The sequence below is a fragment of the Xiphophorus maculatus genome, unplaced genomic scaffold (assembly GCF_002775205.1).
Source record: "Xiphophorus maculatus strain JP 163 A unplaced genomic scaffold, X_maculatus-5.0-male Unplaced_Scaffold_BN000188F, whole genome shotgun sequence".
Classification (NCBI taxonomy): domain Eukaryota; kingdom Metazoa; phylum Chordata; class Actinopteri; order Cyprinodontiformes; family Poeciliidae; genus Xiphophorus; species Xiphophorus maculatus.
Window position 1 is genome coordinate 13,563 of NW_019369784.1, and position 18,020 is coordinate 31,582.

An 18,020-nucleotide genomic window follows, 5' to 3' on the forward strand; every position below is an offset into this window, starting at 1 on the left:
GGGAGAGCAGGGGTCAACTGCAGGTGTTGTAGCCAGCTTTTAGTGCTCACTATGAGGCTACTTCATAAGCTAAAGGCCCCTGCAGTCTCTCCAGGCTGGTTGTGAGCTGACCTCCAGGCTGGAGGGAGAGCAGGGGTCAACTGCAGGTGTTGTAGCCAGCTTTTAGTGCTCACTATGAGGCTACTTCATAAGCTAAAGGCTCCTGCAGTCTCTCCAGTCTGGTTGTGTGCTGACCTCCAGGCTGGAGGGAGAGCAGGGGTCAACTGCAGGTGTTGTAGCCAGCTTTTAGTGCTCCCTATGAGGCTACTTCATAAGCTAAAGGCCCCTTTATTCCCTCCAGCCTGGTTGTGAGCTGACCTCCATGCTGGAGGGAGAGCAGGGGTCAACTGCAGGTGTTGTAGCCAGCTTTTAGTGCTCACTATGAGGCTACTTCATAAGCTAAAGGCCCCTTTATTCCCTCCAGGCTGGTTGTGAGCTGACCTCCAGGCTGGAGGGAGAGCAGGGGTCAACTGCAGGTGTTGTAGCCAGCTTTTAGTGCTCACTATGAGGCTACTTCATAAGCTAAAGGCCCCTGCAGTCTCTCCAGTCTGGTTGTGTGCTGACCTCCAGGCTGGAGGGAGAGCAGGGGTCAACTGCAGGTGTTGTAGCCAGCTTTTAGTGCTCACTATGAGGCTACTTCATAAGCTAAAGGCCCCTTTATTCCCTCCAGCCTGGTTGTGAGCTGACCTCCATGCTGGAGGGAGAGCAGGGGTCAACTGCAGGTGTTGTAGCCAGCTTTTAGTGCTCACTATGAGGCTACTTCATAAGCTAAAGGCCCCTTTATTCCCTCCAGGCTGGTTGTGAGCTGACCTCCAGGCTGGAGGGAGAGCAGGGGTCAACTGCAGGTGTTGTAGCCAGCTTTTAGTGCTCACTATGAGGCTACTTCATAAGCTAAAGGCCCCTGCAGTCTCTCCAGGCTGGTTGTGAGCTGACCTCCAGGCTGGAGGGAGAGCAGGGGTCAACTGCAGGTGTTGTAGCCAGCTTTTAGTGCTCACTATGAGGCTACTTCATAAGCTAAAGGCCCCTGCAGTCTCTCCAGTCTGGTTGTGTGCTGACCTCCAGGCTGGAGGGAGAGCAGGGGTCAACTGCAGGTGTTGTAGCCAGCTTTTAGTGCTCACTATGAGGCTACTTCATAAGCTAAAGGCCCCTTTATTCCCTCCAGCCTGGTTGTGAGCTGACCTCCAGGCCTGGAGCTCTGCAGAGGTTAAATGCAGGTGTTGTAGCCAGCTTTCAGTGCTCCAATTAAGGCTACTTAATAAGCTAAGGGCCCATGCAGAGCTCCAGGCCTGGTTGTGTGCTGACCCCTGCTGGAGGGAGAGCAGAGGTGAAATGCAGGTGTTGTAGCCAGCTTTTAGTGCTCACTTTAAGGCTTTGACAGCTGTGTTTGACCCTTGCAGGCCTCCAGGCCTGGTTGTGTGCTGACCTCCAGGCCTGGAGCTCTGCAGAGGTTAAATGCAGGTGTTGTAGCCAGCTTGCAGTGCTCCAATTAAGGCTACTTAATAAGCTAAGGGCCCATGCAGAGCTCCAGGCCTGGTTGTGTGCTGACCCCTGCTGGAGGGAGAGCAGAGGTGAAATGCAGGTGTTGTAGCCAGCTTTTAGTGCTCACTTTAAGGCTTTGACAGCTGTGTTTGACCCTTGCAGGCCTCCAGGCCTGGTTGTGTGCTGACCTCCAGGCCTGGAGCTCTGCAGAGGTTAAATGCAGGTGTTGTAGCCAGCTTGCAGTGCTCCATTTAAGGCTACTTCATAAGCTAAGGGCCCCTGTAGTCCCTCCAACCTGGTTGTGTGCTGACCTCCAGGCCTGGATGTCTCCAGGGGTCATAAGCAGAGGTCACAGCCAGCTTGCAGTGCTCCATTTAAGGCTACTTCATAAGCTGAGGGCCCCTTTAAAGCCTGGAGCTTTGCAGAGGTTAAATGCAGGTGTTGTAGCCAGCTTTCAGTGCTCCAATTAAGGCTACTTAATAAGCTAAGGGCCCATGCAGAGCTCCAGGCCTGGTTGTGTGCTGACCCCTGCTGGAGGGAGAGCAGAGGTGAAATGCAGGTGTTGTAGCCAGCTTTTAGTGCTCACTTTAAGGCTTTGACAGCTGTGTTTGACCCTTGCAGGCCTCCAGGCCTGGTTGTGTGCTGACCTCCAGGCCTGGAGCTCTGCAGGGGTTAACTGCAGGTGTTTTAGCCAGCTAGCAGTGCTCACTTTAAGGCTTTGACAGCTGTGTTTGACCCTTGCAGGCCTCCAGGCCTGGTTGTGTGCTGACCTCCAGGCCTGGAGCTCTGCAGGGGTTAACTGCAGGTGTTTTAGCCAGCTAGCAGTGCTCACTTTAAGGCTTTGACAGCTGTGTTTGACCCTTGCAGGCCTCCAGGCCTGGTTGTGTGCTGACCTCCAGGCCTGGAGCTCTGCAGAGGTTAAATGCAGGTGTTGTAGCCAGCTTGCAGTGCTCACTTTAAGGCTTTGACAGCTGTGTTTGACCCTTGCAGGCCTCCAGGCCTGGTTGTGTGCTGACCTCCAGGCCTGGAGCTCTGCAGGGGTTAACTGCAGGTGTTTTAGCCAGCTAGCAGTGCTCACTTTAAGGCTTTGACAGCTGTGTTTGACCCTTGCAGGCCTCCAGGCCTGGTTGTGTGCTGACCTCCAGGCCTGGAGCTCTGCAGGGGTTAACTGCAGGTGTTTTAGCCAGCTAGCAGTGCTCACTTTAAGGCTTTGACAGCTGTGTTTGACCCTTGCAGGCCTCCAGGCCTGGTTGTGTGCTGACCTCCAGGCCTGGAGCTCTGCAGGGGTTAACTGCAGGTGTTGTAGCCAGCTTTCAGTGCTCACATTAAGGCTACTTAACAAGCTAAGGGCCCTCTACTCCTCCAGGCCACTTTAAATAAAATATTATCCAGGACACAAGTGCATCTACCATGGGTAATGTTTTTTATTAAATAAGCTTTTTCTTCACCCTCACGAGTCACGGAGGGTGACCTCGACACCTGGGGAGGGGGAGGCTGGCTGTGTGGCCTCTTCAAACTTCTTCCGGAGGTCATCCAGCTGCTTTTCATCCAGGTTGAGCGCGTAGAACCTGTCAGCAGTGGCTGTGTCGTGACACATCAGCCTGGACATCTGGCTCCGGACATCCATCGGCTGCGTGTTTCTTGCCTGTGGATAGAGGGATGTGACAGGCTTCCGATTAGCTGGTGCTGGCTCTAGGGCAGCGCTGGCTGGCTCTGTGGATCCTACTTACCAGTGTAGCAACAGAGGTGCGGATGTCAGTCATGGTCGGTCTCCCCGCGAGCCCCATCTCCTTCCAGGCTCTCTGTGCGCTGTGCACAAGCTTCTTCACTGGCCCATTCCCGGGGGTGAAGAACACCAGGTCACAGGACGGACCGAGGCCGGCCCTAACCGCGATCCACCGAGTGAGCCACTGGAACTCGTCCGACTTCAAGTAGAGCTGTGCGACCCCGAAGCTCCGGTTGGTCTTGTGGTTCTCCACCTGTGGAAAAAGGATGGTGAGATGTCATGGATGAATTATGCTTTTTTGGGGGGGTTTGTGGTGCTTGGAGGTTCAGCCCCCATACTCACGTTAATCACAAACCCAGGAGAGGTGCTGGAAGCTCTGGATCTGGCTTCCTGGACTTCGGCGGTAGTCAGGTTGGAGATGACGCCGGGCCTGTGTCCGTAGATCGCGGTCACATACAGCGCAAAGTAGCCAAAGAAGCGATGTCGGAGCTCCACCGCGGATGGCTCCGCTTCGATCCGCTCAAGCAGCCTTGGGATTTGCAGCGCAGCCCCGGTCCTACACCTGCGAAGAAGATCCGCTGTCACCATCCGCTGCTCCTTGGCTGCTTTGACGCGGATCTGGCGCAGCACAATGCCAGTTGCAATCTGCGATGAGGCAGCCTTCACCGCCCTGGTCGCGCGCACGATCTGCGCCCTGGAAAGCGTGCTGTCCGGCGGCGGCGTTTCAGCAAAGTAGGCCAGGAACTGGGTCACGTTCACCAAGTACACCTTGATGGTTGTCACGGCTTTGCCCTGCCCTTGCAGGTACGCCGGCCAGGCCATGACCCTCCGCACATCATCCACAAACTGCCAGGTGCGCAGCTCGGACTTGCCCTCGCTGAGGTGGCTCAAGAACGCCCTGAGCCGCTTCATCTTGGAGCCGCAGTTCTCCAAGTGCTTGGCTCTTGGCAGGGCACCGACCAGGTGCACATGAAACTCTTCCAGGTAGCTGCAGACGCATGGGGGAAAAATTGATGGTGGTGGGTTAAAAGAGCCTCTTTTACCCACCGTGCAGGGACGTGCAGCAGCAGCAGCATGGGCCTCTCCTTCCTCCTCCCCCTCGCTGCAGCTGCTCTGCAAAATGGGGCTGCCTGGTCCCTCCACGCTCGCGGGCTGTGCGTCCGGGCTTGGCTGCGGGCTGGATGTCTCCACGCTCGCGAGCTGCTGTGCGTCCGGGCTTGGCTGGGGGCTGGATGTCTCCACGCTCGCGAGCTGCTGTGCGTCCGGGCTTGGCTGGGGGCTGGATGTCTCCACGCTCGCGAGCTGCTGTGCGTCCGGGCTTGGCTGGGGGCTGGATGTCTCCACGCTCGCGAGCTGCTGTGCGTCCGGGCTTGGCTGGGGGCTGGATGTCTCCACGCTCGCGAGCTGCTGTGCGTCCGGGCTTGGCTGGGGGCTGGATGTCTCCACGCTCGCGAGCTGCTGTGCGTCCGGGCTTGGCTGGGGGCTGGATGTCTCCACGCTCGCGGGCTGTGCGTGGTCCAGGTCCAGAGTGGTTGCGAGCGGCGGCTGTGGTTCGGACCTCCGCAGTTCGGCCATTAACTGGAGCGTCCTGCTACGCTGAAGCCGTCTCAGGTGCTCCTTCCAGTCTTGCAGGTCGGCATGGACCTCCTTCAAGTGCCTGTCCACTCTGTTTCCCGAGTAGTTGCAGCGTTTCACCGGACAAACCATGCCTTTTACACTCACCCTTCCACACGCCAAAGCCAGTAGCAGCCGCCGCTCTGTGCGGTTTGTCACGTTGTGTCGAAGCTGCAGGTGCAGAAGCAGTTTCCCCGAATTGTGCATGCATACAGGGCAGAAGCTCTTCTCCTTCGTCCGTGTCATCTCTCCTCCGTGTGTGCAGAAAGCAACTGAGCTGCAGCCTGCAGCTTCAGCACATGGAAAAGGCAGGCGTCTGGCAGGTGACCTGAATCAGCCCCAATCATCCGCTGTGCGCGATGCGCCACCCCTATTCTCCGCTGCCTGCCCGAATTCTCCGCTGAATAAACCTGATAATCCGCTCCATAAACCCGATCCTCCGTTGCAAGCTACCCTTTAATCCGATTTTTGGCCGGAAAATCCATATTTCCACCGCAAAGTCCCCGATCTAAGTAGGGTTAGTGCAGGTTCGGTCCGCCAATGCGGTTTCCCCGGTTCATAGATGCCCGAAACCAGGATCAATAAGCACAGAATAATGCACTGATCACGCCTGTATCACTCCCATCATCCTGGGATAAAATAAAAATTTCGGACTTCCAGGGCAGGACACATGCGCAGGCGGCCGTATCCGCAGCACCTCACTGTCCTGGGACTCGAGGCTCAGGAGGCCCTGGTGGTGATTTTCGACCTCCATAAATTTTTTTAAAAATGCATTTCCCCGGGGAAAGCCATATATTGCCGGAAAGGCCAGAGTCTGGAGAATACTCTGGTGTGGTCGTTTGGCTTGTGGGACGCCCGCAGGCGGAATTAAAAATCGAAAACCATAATTGGTCAAAACGGTCAAAAAGGCACTTTCCCGGGGACCAGAGGGCTCGAAAGTAGGATCAATAAGCCCAGATTAACGGCCTGATCACGGCCGTATCACTCCCATCATCCTGGGATAAAGTTGAATTTTCGGACTTCCAGAGGGGGTCACATGTAGCAGGCAGTCGTATCCGCAGCACCTCACTGTCCTCGGCCTCGGGGCTCCGGAGGCCCCGGTGATTTTCGACCTCCATAAATTTTTTTAAAAATGCATTTCCCCGGGGAAAGCCGTATATTGCCGGAAAGGCCAGAGTCCGGAGAGTAGCCTGGTGTGGTCGTTCGGCCTCTGGGACGCCCGCAGGCGGAATTAAAAATCGAAAACCATAATTGGTCAAAGCGGTCAAAAATGCACTTTCCCGGGGACCAGGACGTTAGAAACCAGGATCAATAAGCCAAGAATAATGCACTGAACACGCCTATGTGACTCCCGTATTCCTGGGATAAAGTAAAAATTTCGGACGGCTGGCCACACTTAGTACACTGTCATAGCTCAATTATATCTGCCTTACCAGAGGCTCAGAGCCGAAAAATTTCTAAGTGTGGGCCTCCAAAGCATTGCCCGTCCATTTTTCAAATGCTTGACGGATAGATAGGATTTTGTGACCTTATGGAGAAAAACCCCACCGGCGGGATTACAGGAGAGAGTTTGAAAAGAGAACTTGGAGCGAAAAATGACAAAGTGTTTTGATCCAGAGCGGTTTTAGGGGTCTTTTGGAGCTCAGATAAGGCCGATTCAGGCCCCTTTTTCGGCTTTTTCCAGCATTTTAAGCCGTTTTTCCAGATTTTCTCTCTGGTTCTCTGGATCTCCGAGACAGTAACGCTGTGGGCTCTGGCCGCTCCGGTGAGTGTCCTCGGTCCTTCTGATGGGCCTGGCGCCTCTCTGGGTCGGTTCTGAGCTCCGTGGAAGCGAGGAAGCACAGTCAAAGGCGGACCGCAGCTCAGGCCGAAGACGGTGCGCTGTGAGCGGCTTCAAAGCTGTTCCAGCTTACGCTGGAGGTCTGAGCTCCAGGTTTGACCTTTCCATGCACAACACGAATGTACACCGGACCGAACAGCACTTGTGGCTTGCCATGGAGGGCCCCCGTCGGCCCCGGCACTCCGTGTCGGCGCTTCGACGGACGGTTCCTCCAGCCTTGCGAGCTCGCCTCCAGGCCCGGGCACGCTTTCCATGCACAACACGAATGTACACCGGACCGAACAGCACTCGTGGCTTGCCATGGAGGGCCCCCGTCGGCCCCGGCACTCCGTGTCGGCGCTTCGACGGACGGTTCCTCCAGCCTTGCGAGCTCGCCTCCAGGCCCGGGCACGGGTGTTTCGGGGCTGTGCGCCCCGCCCTCAGTCCCAGCCCGCGGCCGTCCTGTCGGTAGCGAGACCGAGACGCCCCGTCTTTCCCAGCGGTTCTACACTGTCGGCCCGCTGCGGGCAGGGCAGGGTCCTGGCGCGCGTCCTCCGCTCGGAGCCCAGAGCGCGCCTCCTGCCCCCCCGAAGCAGCGGTGCCCGCAGAAGGTCGTGTGATTTCTCAAACCCTGTCTCTCCGTCGCCCTTATAAGTTCCCGGATGTAGGGCAGCGGCGAAGCTGCGTTGCTTAAGGCTCTCCCCCGGACGCAGCCCGCTGTTTCTTCGCAGCGGCACTGGGGCGACCCAGACGTAGCCCGCTGTTCCACCAGCGGCACTGGGGCAACCTGGATGCACCAGCTCAGCGCTGCCCGCCCTCCCATTCAGGGAAACGAATAGGGGATCTCCCTGGTTGATCCTGCCAGTAGCATATGCTTGTCTCAAAGATTAAGCCATGCAAGTCCCGGTACAGTGAAACTGCGAATGGCTCATTAAATCAGTCATGGTTCCTTTGATCGCTCCACCGTTACTTGGATAACTGTGGCAATTCTAGAGCTAATACATGCAAACGAGCGCTGACCCGGCCCCCCCTTCTCCTCCTCGGGGTGGGGGGGGGGTCCGCCGGGGATGCGTGCATTTATCAGACCCAAAACCCATGCGGGGTGCGGCTCTCCCTCTCTCTCCCTCACGGGGGTGGGTGGGGCCCGCGCCCCGGCCCGCTTTGGTGACTCTAGATAACCTGGGGCCGATCGCTGGCCCTCCGTGGCGGCGACGTCTCATTCGAATGTCTGCCCTATCAACTTTCGATGGTACGCTACGTGCCTACCATGGTGACCACGGGTAACGGGGAATCAGGGTTCGATTCCGGAGAGGGAGCCTGAGAAACGGCAACTACATCCAAGGAAGGCAACGAGAGTCAGCCCTCTATCCCGGAGAGGGGGCCTGAGAAATGGCAACCACATCCAAGGAAGGCATCGATAGTCGGCCTCCGGGGCCTCCGGGGCCTCCGGGGCCTCCCTCCCTCCCCTGCTGGAACTATGCCCTACCAGGGGCATGAGACGCACTCCGGATCATGGCCTAAGACCCGGCCCTCCGGCCCTCCGGCCCTCTGGTGCGGAGGTGGCGTGCTGCCCGGCATACACGGACCAGCAGCCGGCCTGGCCATCCAGGGCCTCCCCCACGCACAGGGAGCCACCCTCCCCCCACCCGCAGCTGCTTGACCCTGCCTTACCAGGGGCACGAGCCTCCGGGCTGTGCGTGCTAGTGGGTCCAGTCCGTGTAGGGAGTGCTTAAGTGTGGGTGCACCGGATCGGAGGGAGGGTAAGGTTCCCTGGTTGAAAAGGCTGGCTGTTCAGAAGCCGGCTTTCGTAACTCAGTTTCTGGCTGTAACAGCTGTATTTGACCCGTGCAGGGCTTCCAGCCTGGTTGTGTGCTGACCTCCAGGCCTGGAGCTGTCCAGGGGTCATAAGCAGAGGTCACAGCCGGCTTGCAGTGCTCCATTTAAGGCTACTTCATAAGCTGAGGGCCCCTTCCAAGCCTGGAGCTTTGCAGAGGTTAAATGCAGGTGTTGTAGCCAGCTTGCAGTGCTCCATTTAAGGCTACTTCATAAGCTGAGGGCCCCTTCCAAGCCTGGAGCTTTGCAGAGGTTAAATGCAGGTGTTGTAGCCAGCTTGCAGTGCTCCATTTAAGGCTACTTCATAAGCTGAGGGCCCCTTCCAAGCCTGGAGCTTTGCAGAGGTTAAATGCAGGTGTTGTAGCCAGCTTTCAGTGCTCACTATGAGGCTACTTCATAAGCTAAAGGCCCCTTTATTCCCTCCAGCCTGGTTGTGAGCTGACCTCCAGGCTGGAGGGAGAGCAGGGGTCAACTGCAGGTGTTGTAGCCAGCTTTTAGTGCTCACTATGAGGCTACTTCATAAGCTAAAGGCCCCTTTATTCCCTCCAGGCTGGTTGTGAGCTGACCTCCAGGCTGGAGGGAGAGCAGGGGTCAACTGCAGGTGTTGTAGCCAGCTTTTAGTGCTCACTATGAGGCTACTTCATAAGCTAAAGGCCCCTTTATTCCCTCCAGGCTGGTTGTGAGCTGACCTCCAGGCTGGAGGGAGAGCAGGGGTCAACTGCAGGTGTTGTAGCCAGCTTTTAGTGCTCACTATGAGGCTACTTCATAAGCTAAAGGCTCCTGCAGTCTCTCCAGTCTGGTTGTGTGCTGACCTCCAGGCTGGAGGGAGAGCAGGGGTCAACTGCAGGTGTTGTAGCCAGCTTTTAGTGCTCACTATGAGGCTACTTCATAAGCTAAAGGCCCCTGCAGTCTCTCCAGTCTGGTTGTGTGCTGACCTCCAGGCTGGAGGGAGAGCAGGGGTCAACTGCAGGTGTTGTAGCCAGCTTTTAGTGCTCACTATGAGGCTACTTCATAAGCTAAAGGCCCCTGCAGTCTCTCCAGGCTGGTTGTGAGCTGACCTCCAGGCTGGAGGGAGAGCAGGGGTCAACTGCAGGTGTTGTAGCCAGCTTTTAGTGCTCACTATGAGGCTACTTCATAAGCTAAAGGCCCCTTTATTCCCTCCAGGCTGGTTGTGAGCTGACCTCCAGGCTGGAGGGAGAGCAGGGGTCAACTGCAGGTGTTGTAGCCAGCTTTTAGTGCTCACTATGAGGCTACTTCATAAGCTAAAGGCCCCTGCAGTCTCTCCAGGCTGGTTGTGAGCTGACCTCCAGGCTGGAGGGAGAGCAGGGGTCAACTGCAGGTGTTGTAGCCAGCTTTTAGTGCTCACTATGAGGCTACTTCATAAGCTAAAGGCTCCTGCAGTCTCTCCAGTCTGGTTGTGTGCTGACCTCCAGGCTGGAGGGAGAGCAGGGGTCAACTGCAGGTGTTGTAGCCAGCTTTTAGTGCTCCCTATGAGGCTACTTCATAAGCTAAAGGCCCCTTTATTCCCTCCAGCCTGGTTGTGAGCTGACCTCCATGCTGGAGGGAGAGCAGGGGTCAACTGCAGGTGTTGTAGCCAGCTTTTAGTGCTCACTATGAGGCTACTTCATAAGCTAAAGGCCCCTTTATTCCCTCCAGGCTGGTTGTGAGCTGACCTCCAGGCTGGAGGGAGAGCAGGGGTCAACTGCAGGTGTTGTAGCCAGCTTTTAGTGCTCACTATGAGGCTACTTCATAAGCTAAAGGCCCCTGCAGTCTCTCCAGGCTGGTTGTGAGCTGACCTCCAGGCTGGAGGGAGAGCAGGGGTCAACTGCAGGTGTTGTAGCCAGCTTTTAGTGCTCACTATGAGGCTACTTCATAAGCTAAAGGCTCCTGCAGTCTCTCCAGTCTGGTTGTGTGCTGACCTCCAGGCTGGAGGGAGAGCAGGGGTCAACTGCAGGTGTTGTAGCCAGCTTTTAGTGCTCCCTATGAGGCTACTTCATAAGCTAAAGGCCCCTTTATTCCCTCCAGCCTGGTTGTGAGCTGACCTCCATGCTGGAGGGAGAGCAGGGGTCAACTGCAGGTGTTGTAGCCAGCTTTTAGTGCTCACTATGAGGCTACTTCATAAGCTAAAGGCCCCTTTATTCCCTCCAGGCTGGTTGTGAGCTGACCTCCAGGCTGGAGGGAGAGCAGGGGTCAACTGCAGGTGTTGTAGCCAGCTTTTAGTGCTCACTATGAGGCTACTTCATAAGCTAAAGGCCCCTGCAGTCTCTCCAGTCTGGTTGTGTGCTGACCTCCAGGCTGGAGGGAGAGCAGGGGTCAACTGCAGGTGTTGTAGCCAGCTTTTAGTGCTCACTATGAGGCTACTTCATAAGCTAAAGGCCCCTTTATTCCCTCCAGCCTGGTTGTGAGCTGACCTCCATGCTGGAGGGAGAGCAGGGGTCAACTGCAGGTGTTGTAGCCAGCTTTTAGTGCTCACTATGAGGCTACTTCATAAGCTAAAGGCCCCTTTATTCCCTCCAGGCTGGTTGTGAGCTGACCTCCAGGCTGGAGGGAGAGCAGGGGTCAACTGCAGGTGTTGTAGCCAGCTTTTAGTGCTCACTATGAGGCTACTTCATAAGCTAAAGGCCCCTGCAGTCTCTCCAGGCTGGTTGTGAGCTGACCTCCAGGCTGGAGGGAGAGCAGGGGTCAACTGCAGGTGTTGTAGCCAGCTTTTAGTGCTCACTATGAGGCTACTTCATAAGCTAAAGGCCCCTGCAGTCTCTCCAGTCTGGTTGTGTGCTGACCTCCAGGCTGGAGGGAGAGCAGGGGTCAACTGCAGGTGTTGTAGCCAGCTTTTAGTGCTCACTATGAGGCTACTTCATAAGCTAAAGGCCCCTTTATTCCCTCCAGCCTGGTTGTGAGCTGACCTCCAGGCCTGGAGCTCTGCAGAGGTTAAATGCAGGTGTTGTAGCCAGCTTTCAGTGCTCCAATTAAGGCTACTTAATAAGCTAAGGGCCCATGCAGAGCTCCAGGCCTGGTTGTGTGCTGACCCCTGCTGGAGGGAGAGCAGAGGTGAAATGCAGGTGTTGTAGCCAGCTTTTAGTGCTCACTTTAAGGCTTTGACAGCTGTGTTTGACCCTTGCAGGCCTCCAGGCCTGGTTGTGTGCTGACCTCCAGGCCTGGAGCTCTGCAGAGGTTAAATGCAGGTGTTGTAGCCAGCTTGCAGTGCTCCAATTAAGGCTACTTAATAAGCTAAGGGCCCATGCAGAGCTCCAGGCCTGGTTGTGTGCTGACCCCTGCTGGAGGGAGAGCAGAGGTGAAATGCAGGTGTTGTAGCCAGCTTTTAGTGCTCACTTTAAGGCTTTGACAGCTGTGTTTGACCCTTGCAGGCCTCCAGGCCTGGTTGTGTGCTGACCTCCAGGCCTGGAGCTCTGCAGAGGTTAAATGCAGGTGTTGTAGCCAGCTTGCAGTGCTCCATTTAAGGCTACTTCATAAGCTAAGGGCCCCTGTAGTCCCTCCAACCTGGTTGTGTGCTGACCTCCAGGCCTGGATGTCTCCAGGGGTCATAAGCAGAGGTCACAGCCAGCTTGCAGTGCTCCATTTAAGGCTACTTCATAAGCTGAGGGCCCCTTTAAAGCCTGGAGCTTTGCAGAGGTTAAATGCAGGTGTTGTAGCCAGCTTTCAGTGCTCCAATTAAGGCTACTTAATAAGCTAAGGGCCCATGCAGAGCTCCAGGCCTGGTTGTGTGCTGACCCCTGCTGGAGGGAGAGCAGAGGTGAAATGCAGGTGTTGTAGCCAGCTTTTAGTGCTCACTTTAAGGCTTTGACAGCTGTGTTTGACCCTTGCAGGCCTCCAGGCCTGGTTGTGTGCTGACCTCCAGGCCTGGAGCTCTGCAGGGGTTAACTGCAGGTGTTTTAGCCAGCTAGCAGTGCTCACTTTAAGGCTTTGACAGCTGTGTTTGACCCTTGCAGGCCTCCAGGCCTGGTTGTGTGCTGACCTCCAGGCCTGGAGCTCTGCAGGGGTTAACTGCAGGTGTTTTAGCCAGCTAGCAGTGCTCACTTTAAGGCTTTGACAGCTGTGTTTGACCCTTGCAGGCCTCCAGGCCTGGTTGTGTGCTGACCTCCAGGCCTGGAGCTCTGCAGAGGTTAAATGCAGGTGTTGTAGCCAGCTTGCAGTGCTCACTTTAAGGCTTTGACAGCTGTGTTTGACCCTTGCAGGCCTCCAGGCCTGGTTGTGTGCTGACCTCCAGGCCTGGAGCTCTGCAGGGGTTAACTGCAGGTGTTTTAGCCAGCTAGCAGTGCTCACTTTAAGGCTTTGACAGCTGTGTTTGACCCTTGCAGGCCTCCAGGCCTGGTTGTGTGCTGACCTCCAGGCCTGGAGCTCTGCAGGGGTTAACTGCAGGTGTTTTAGCCAGCTAGCAGTGCTCACTTTAAGGCTTTGACAGCTGTGTTTGACCCTTGCAGGCCTCCAGGCCTGGTTGTGTGCTGACCTCCAGGCCTGGAGCTCTGCAGGGGTTAACTGCAGGTGTTGTAGCCAGCTTTCAGTGCTCACATTAAGGCTACTTAACAAGCTAAGGGCCCTCTACTCCTCCAGGCCACTTTAAATAAAATATTATCCAGGACACAAGTGCATCTACCATGGGTAATGTTTTTTATTAAATAAGCTTTTTCTTCACCCTCACGAGTCACGGAGGGTGACCTCGACACCTGGGGAGGGGGAGGCTGGCTGTGTGGCCTCTTCAAACTTCTTCCGGAGGTCATCCAGCTGCTTTTCATCCAGGTTGAGCGCGTAGAACCTGTCAGCAGTGGCTGTGTCGTGACACATCAGCCTGGACATCTGGCTCCGGACATCCATCGGCTGCGTGTTTCTTGCCTGTGGATAGAGGGATGTGACAGGCTTCCGATTAGCTGGTGCTGGCTCTAGGGCAGCGCTGGCTGGCTCTGTGGATCCTACTTACCAGTGTAGCAACAGAGGTGCGGATGTCAGTCATGGTCGGTCTCCCCGCGAGCCCCATCTCCTTCCAGGCTCTCTGTGCGCTGTGCACAAGCTTCTTCACTGGCCCATTCCCGGGGGTGAAGAACACCAGGTCACAGGACGGACCGAGGCCGGCCCTAACCGCGATCCACCGAGTGAGCCACTGGAACTCGTCCGACTTCAAGTAGAGCTGTGCGACCCCGAAGCTCCGGTTGGTCTTGTGGTTCTCCACCTGTGGAAAAAGGATGGTGAGATGTCATGGATGAATTATGCTTTTTTGGGGGGGTTTGTGGTGCTTGGAGGTTCAGCCCCCATACTCACGTTAATCACAAACCCAGGAGAGGTGCTGGAAGCTCTGGATCTGGCTTCCTGGACTTCGGCGGTAGTCAGGTTGGAGATGACGCCGGGCCTGTGTCCGTAGATCGCGGTCACATACAGCGCAAAGTAGCCAAAGAAGCGATGTCGGAGCTCCACCGCGGATGGCTCCGCTTCGATCCGCTCAAGCAGCCTTGGGATTTGCAGCGCAGCCCCGGTCCTACACCTGCGAAGAAGATCCGCTGTCACCATCCGCTGCTCCTTGGCTGCTTTGACGCGGATCTGGCGCAGCACAATGCCAGTTGCAATCTGCGATGAGGCAGCCTTCACCGCCCTGGTCGCGCGCACGATCTGCGCCCTGGAAAGCGTGCTGTCCGGCGGCGGCGTTTCAGCAAAGTAGGCCAGGAACTGGGTCACGTTCACCAAGTACACCTTGATGGTTGTCACGGCTTTGCCCTGCCCTTGCAGGTACGCCGGCCAGGCCATGACCCTCCGCACATCATCCACAAACTGCCAGGTGCGCAGCTCGGACTTGCCCTCGCTGAGGTGGCTCAAGAACGCCCTGAGCCGCTTCATCTTGGAGCCGCAGTTCTCCAAGTGCTTGGCTCTTGGCAGGGCACCGACCAGGTGCACATGAAACTCTTCCAGGTAGCTGCAGACGCATGGGGGAAAAATTGATGGTGGTGGGTTAAAAGAGCCTCTTTTACCCACCGTGCAGGGACGTGCAGCAGCAGCAGCATGGGCCTCTCCTTCCTCCTCCCCCTCGCTGCAGCTGCTCTGCAAAATGGGGCTGCCTGGTCCCTCCACGCTCGCGGGCTGTGCGTCCGGGCTTGGCTGCGGGCTGGATGTCTCCACGCTCGCGAGCTGCTGTGCGTCCGGGCTTGGCTGGGGGCTGGATGTCTCCACGCTCGCGAGCTGCTGTGCGTCCGGGCTTGGCTGGGGGCTGGATGTCTCCACGCTCGCGAGCTGCTGTGCGTCCGGGCTTGGCTGGGGGCTGGATGTCTCCACGCTCGCGAGCTGCTGTGCGTCCGGGCTTGGCTGGGGGCTGGATGTCTCCACGCTCGCGAGCTGCTGTGCGTCCGGGCTTGGCTGGGGGCTGGATGTCTCCACGCTCGCGAGCTGCTGTGCGTCCGGGCTTGGCTGGGGGCTGGATGTCTCCACGCTCGCGGGCTGTGCGTGGTCCAGGTCCAGAGTGGTTGCGAGCGGCGGCTGTGGTTCGGACCTCCGCAGTTCGGCCATTAACTGGAGCGTCCTGCTACGCTGAAGCCGTCTCAGGTGCTCCTTCCAGTCTTGCAGGTCGGCATGGACCTCCTTCAAGTGCCTGTCCACTCTGTTTCCCGAGTAGTTGCAGCGTTTCACCGGACAAACCATGCCTTTTACACTCACCCTTCCACACGCCAAAGCCAGTAGCAGCCGCCGCTCTGTGCGGTTTGTCACGTTGTGTCGAAGCTGCAGGTGCAGAAGCAGTTTCCCCGAATTGTGCATGCATACAGGGCAGAAGCTCTTCTCCTTCGTCCGTGTCATCTCTCCTCCGTGTGTGCAGAAAGCAACTGAGCTGCAGCCTGCAGCTTCAGCACATGGAAAAGGCAGGCGTCTGGCAGGTGACCTGAATCAGCCCCAATCATCCGCTGTGCGCGATGCGCCACCCCTATTCTCCGCTGCCTGCCCGAATTCTCCGCTGAATAAACCTGATAATCCGCTCCATAAACCCGATCCTCCGTTGCAAGCTACCCTTTAATCCGATTTTTGGCCGGAAAATCCATATTTCCACCGCAAAGTCCCCGATCTAAGTAGGGTTAGTGCAGGTTCGGTCCGCCAATGCGGTTTCCCCGGTTCATAGATGCCCGAAACCAGGATCAATAAGCACAGAATAATGCACTGATCACGCCTGTATCACTCCCATCATCCTGGGATAAAATAAAAATTTCGGACTTCCAGGGCAGGACACATGCGCAGGCGGCCGTATCCGCAGCACCTCACTGTCCTGGGACTCGAGGCTCAGGAGGCCCTGGTGGTGATTTTCGACCTCCATAAATTTTTTTAAAAATGCATTTCCCCGGGGAAAGCCATATATTGCCGGAAAGGCCAGAGTCTGGAGAATACTCTGGTGTGGTCGTTTGGCTTGTGGGACGCCCGCAGGCGGAATTAAAAATCGAAAACCATAATTGGTCAAAACGGTCAAAAAGGCACTTTCCCGGGGACCAGAGGGCTCGAAAGTAGGATCAATAAGCCCAGATTAACGGCCTGATCACGGCCGTATCACTCCCATCATCCTGGGATAAAGTTGAATTTTCGGACTTCCAGAGGGGGTCACATGTAGCAGGCAGTCGTATCCGCAGCACCTCACTGTCCTCGGCCTCGGGGCTCCGGAGGCCCCGGTGATTTTCGACCTCCATAAATTTTTTTAAAAATGCATTTCCCCGGGGAAAGCCGTATATTGCCGGAAAGGCCAGAGTCCGGAGAGTAGCCTGGTGTGGTCGTTCGGCCTCTGGGACGCCCGCAGGCGGAATTAAAAATCGAAAACCATAATTGGTCAAAGCGGTCAAAAATGCACTTTCCCGGGGACCAGGACGTTAGAAACCAGGATCAATAAGCCAAGAATAATGCACTGAACACGCCTATGTGACTCCCGTATTCCTGGGATAAAGTAAAAATTTCGGACGGCTGGCCACACTTAGTACACTGTCATAGCTCAATTATATCTGCCTTACCAGAGGCTCAGAGCCGAAAAATTTCTAAGTGTGGGCCTCCAAAGCATTGCCCGTCCATTTTTCAAATGCTTGACGGATAGATAGGATTTTGTGACCTTATGGAGAAAAACCCCACCGGCGGGATTACAGGAGAGAGTTTGAAAAGAGAACTTGGAGCGAAAAATGACAAAGTGTTTTGATCCAGAGCGGTTTTAGGGGTCTTTTGGAGCTCAGATAAGGCCGATTCAGGCCCCTTTTTCGGCTTTTTCCAGCATTTTAAGCCGTTTTTCCAGATTTTCTCTCTGGTTCTCTGGATCTCCGAGACAGTAACGCTGTGGGCTCTGGCCGCTCCGGTGAGTGTCCTCGGTCCTTCTGATGGGCCTGGCGCCTCTCTGGGTCGGTTCTGAGCTCCGTGGAAGCGAGGAAGCACAGTCAAAGGCGGACCGCAGCTCAGGCCGAAGACGGTGCGCTGTGAGCGGCTTCAAAGCTGTTCCAGCTTACGCTGGAGGTCTGAGCTCCAGGTTTGACCTTTCCATGCACAACACGAATGTACACCGGACCGAACAGCACTTGTGGCTTGCCATGGAGGGCCCCCGTCGGCCCCGGCACTCCGTGTCGGCGCTTCGACGGACGGTTCCTCCAGCCTTGCGAGCTCGCCTCCAGGCCCGGGCACGCTTTCCATGCACAACACGAATGTACACCGGACCGAACAGCACTCGTGGCTTGCCATGGAGGGCCCCCGTCGGCCCCGGCACTCCGTGTCGGCGCTTCGACGGACGGTTCCTCCAGCCTTGCGAGCTCGCCTCCAGGCCCGGGCACGGGTGTTTCGGGGCTGTGCGCCCCGCCCTCAGTCCCAGCCCGCGGCCGTCCTGTCGGTAGCGAGACCGAGACGCCCCGTCTTTCCCAGCGGTTCTACACTGTCGGCCCGCTGCGGGCAGGGCAGGGTCCTGGCGCGCGTCCTCCGCTCGGAGCCCAGAGCGCGCCTCCTGCCCCCCCGAAGCAGCGGTGCCCGCAGAAGGTCGTGTGATTTCTCAAACCCTGTCTCTCCGTCGCCCTTATAAGTTCCCGGATGTAGGGCAGCGGCGAAGCTGCGTTGCTTAAGGCTCTCCCCCGGACGCAGCCCGCTGTTTCTTCGCAGCGGCACTGGGGCGACCCAGACGTAGCCCGCTGTTCCACCAGCGGCACTGGGGCAACCTGGATGCACCAGCTCAGCGCTGCCCGCCCTCCCATTCAGGGAAACGAATAGGGGATCTCCCTGGTTGATCCTGCCAGTAGCATATGCTTGTCTCAAAGATTAAGCCATGCAAGTCCCGGTACAGTGAAACTGCGAATGGCTCATTAAATCAGTCATGGTTCCTTTGATCGCTCCACCGTTACTTGGATAACTGTGGCAATTCTAGAGCTAATACATGCAAACGAGCGCTGACCCGGCCCCCCCTTCTCCTCCTCGGGGTGGGGGGGGGGTCCGCCGGGGATGCGTGCATTTATCAGACCCAAAACCCATGCGGGGTGCGGCTCTCCCTCTCTCTCCCTCACGGGGGTGGGTGGGGCCCGC

The 18,020-nt window shown here is 56.8% G+C and overlaps 2 protein-coding genes across 2 annotated transcripts; both read right to left on the minus strand.

Annotated features, from left to right (window-relative positions):
* Positions 1-2,924: 2,924 nt before the first annotated feature.
* On the minus strand, positions 2,925-7,382 carry LOC111607919. Its single transcript, XM_023330095.1, has 3 exons — positions 3,587-7,382; positions 3,249-3,497; positions 2,925-3,163 (listed from the first exon to the last, which is right to left on the minus strand). Exons 1-3 carry the CDS (start codon positions 5,102-5,104, stop codon positions 2,969-2,971), a joined length of 1,962 nt encoding a protein of 653 aa, XP_023185863.1. The 5' UTR covers positions 5,105-7,382; the 3' UTR covers positions 2,925-2,968.
* A 5,737-nt stretch (positions 7,383-13,119) lies between these two features.
* Positions 13,120-17,577, minus strand: LOC111607920. The gene is made up of 3 exons (XM_023330096.1): positions 13,782-17,577; positions 13,444-13,692; positions 13,120-13,358 (listed from the first exon to the last, which is right to left on the minus strand). The coding sequence occupies exons 1-3, from the start codon at positions 15,297-15,299 to the stop codon at positions 13,164-13,166; spliced, it is 1,962 nt and encodes a 653-aa protein (XP_023185864.1). The 5' UTR covers positions 15,300-17,577; the 3' UTR covers positions 13,120-13,163.
* Positions 17,578-18,020: the final 443 nt, after the last annotated feature.

Coding starts and splice junctions, on each gene's coding strand:
- LOC111607919 (XM_023330095.1), bottom strand. CDS start 5,104: ATGACACGGACGAAGGAGAAGAGCTTCTGCCCTGTATGCATGCACAAT. Junction 3,498..3,586: donor CTCCTGGGTTTGTGATTAAC/GTGAGTATGGGG, acceptor CTTTTTCCACAG/GTGGAGAACCACAAGACCAA. Junction 3,164..3,248: donor GCACCTCTGTTGCTACACTG/GTAAGTAGGATC, acceptor CTCTATCCACAG/GCAAGAAACACGCAGCCGAT.
- LOC111607920 (XM_023330096.1), bottom strand. CDS start 15,299: ATGACACGGACGAAGGAGAAGAGCTTCTGCCCTGTATGCATGCACAAT. Junction 13,693..13,781: donor CTCCTGGGTTTGTGATTAAC/GTGAGTATGGGG, acceptor CTTTTTCCACAG/GTGGAGAACCACAAGACCAA. Junction 13,359..13,443: donor GCACCTCTGTTGCTACACTG/GTAAGTAGGATC, acceptor CTCTATCCACAG/GCAAGAAACACGCAGCCGAT.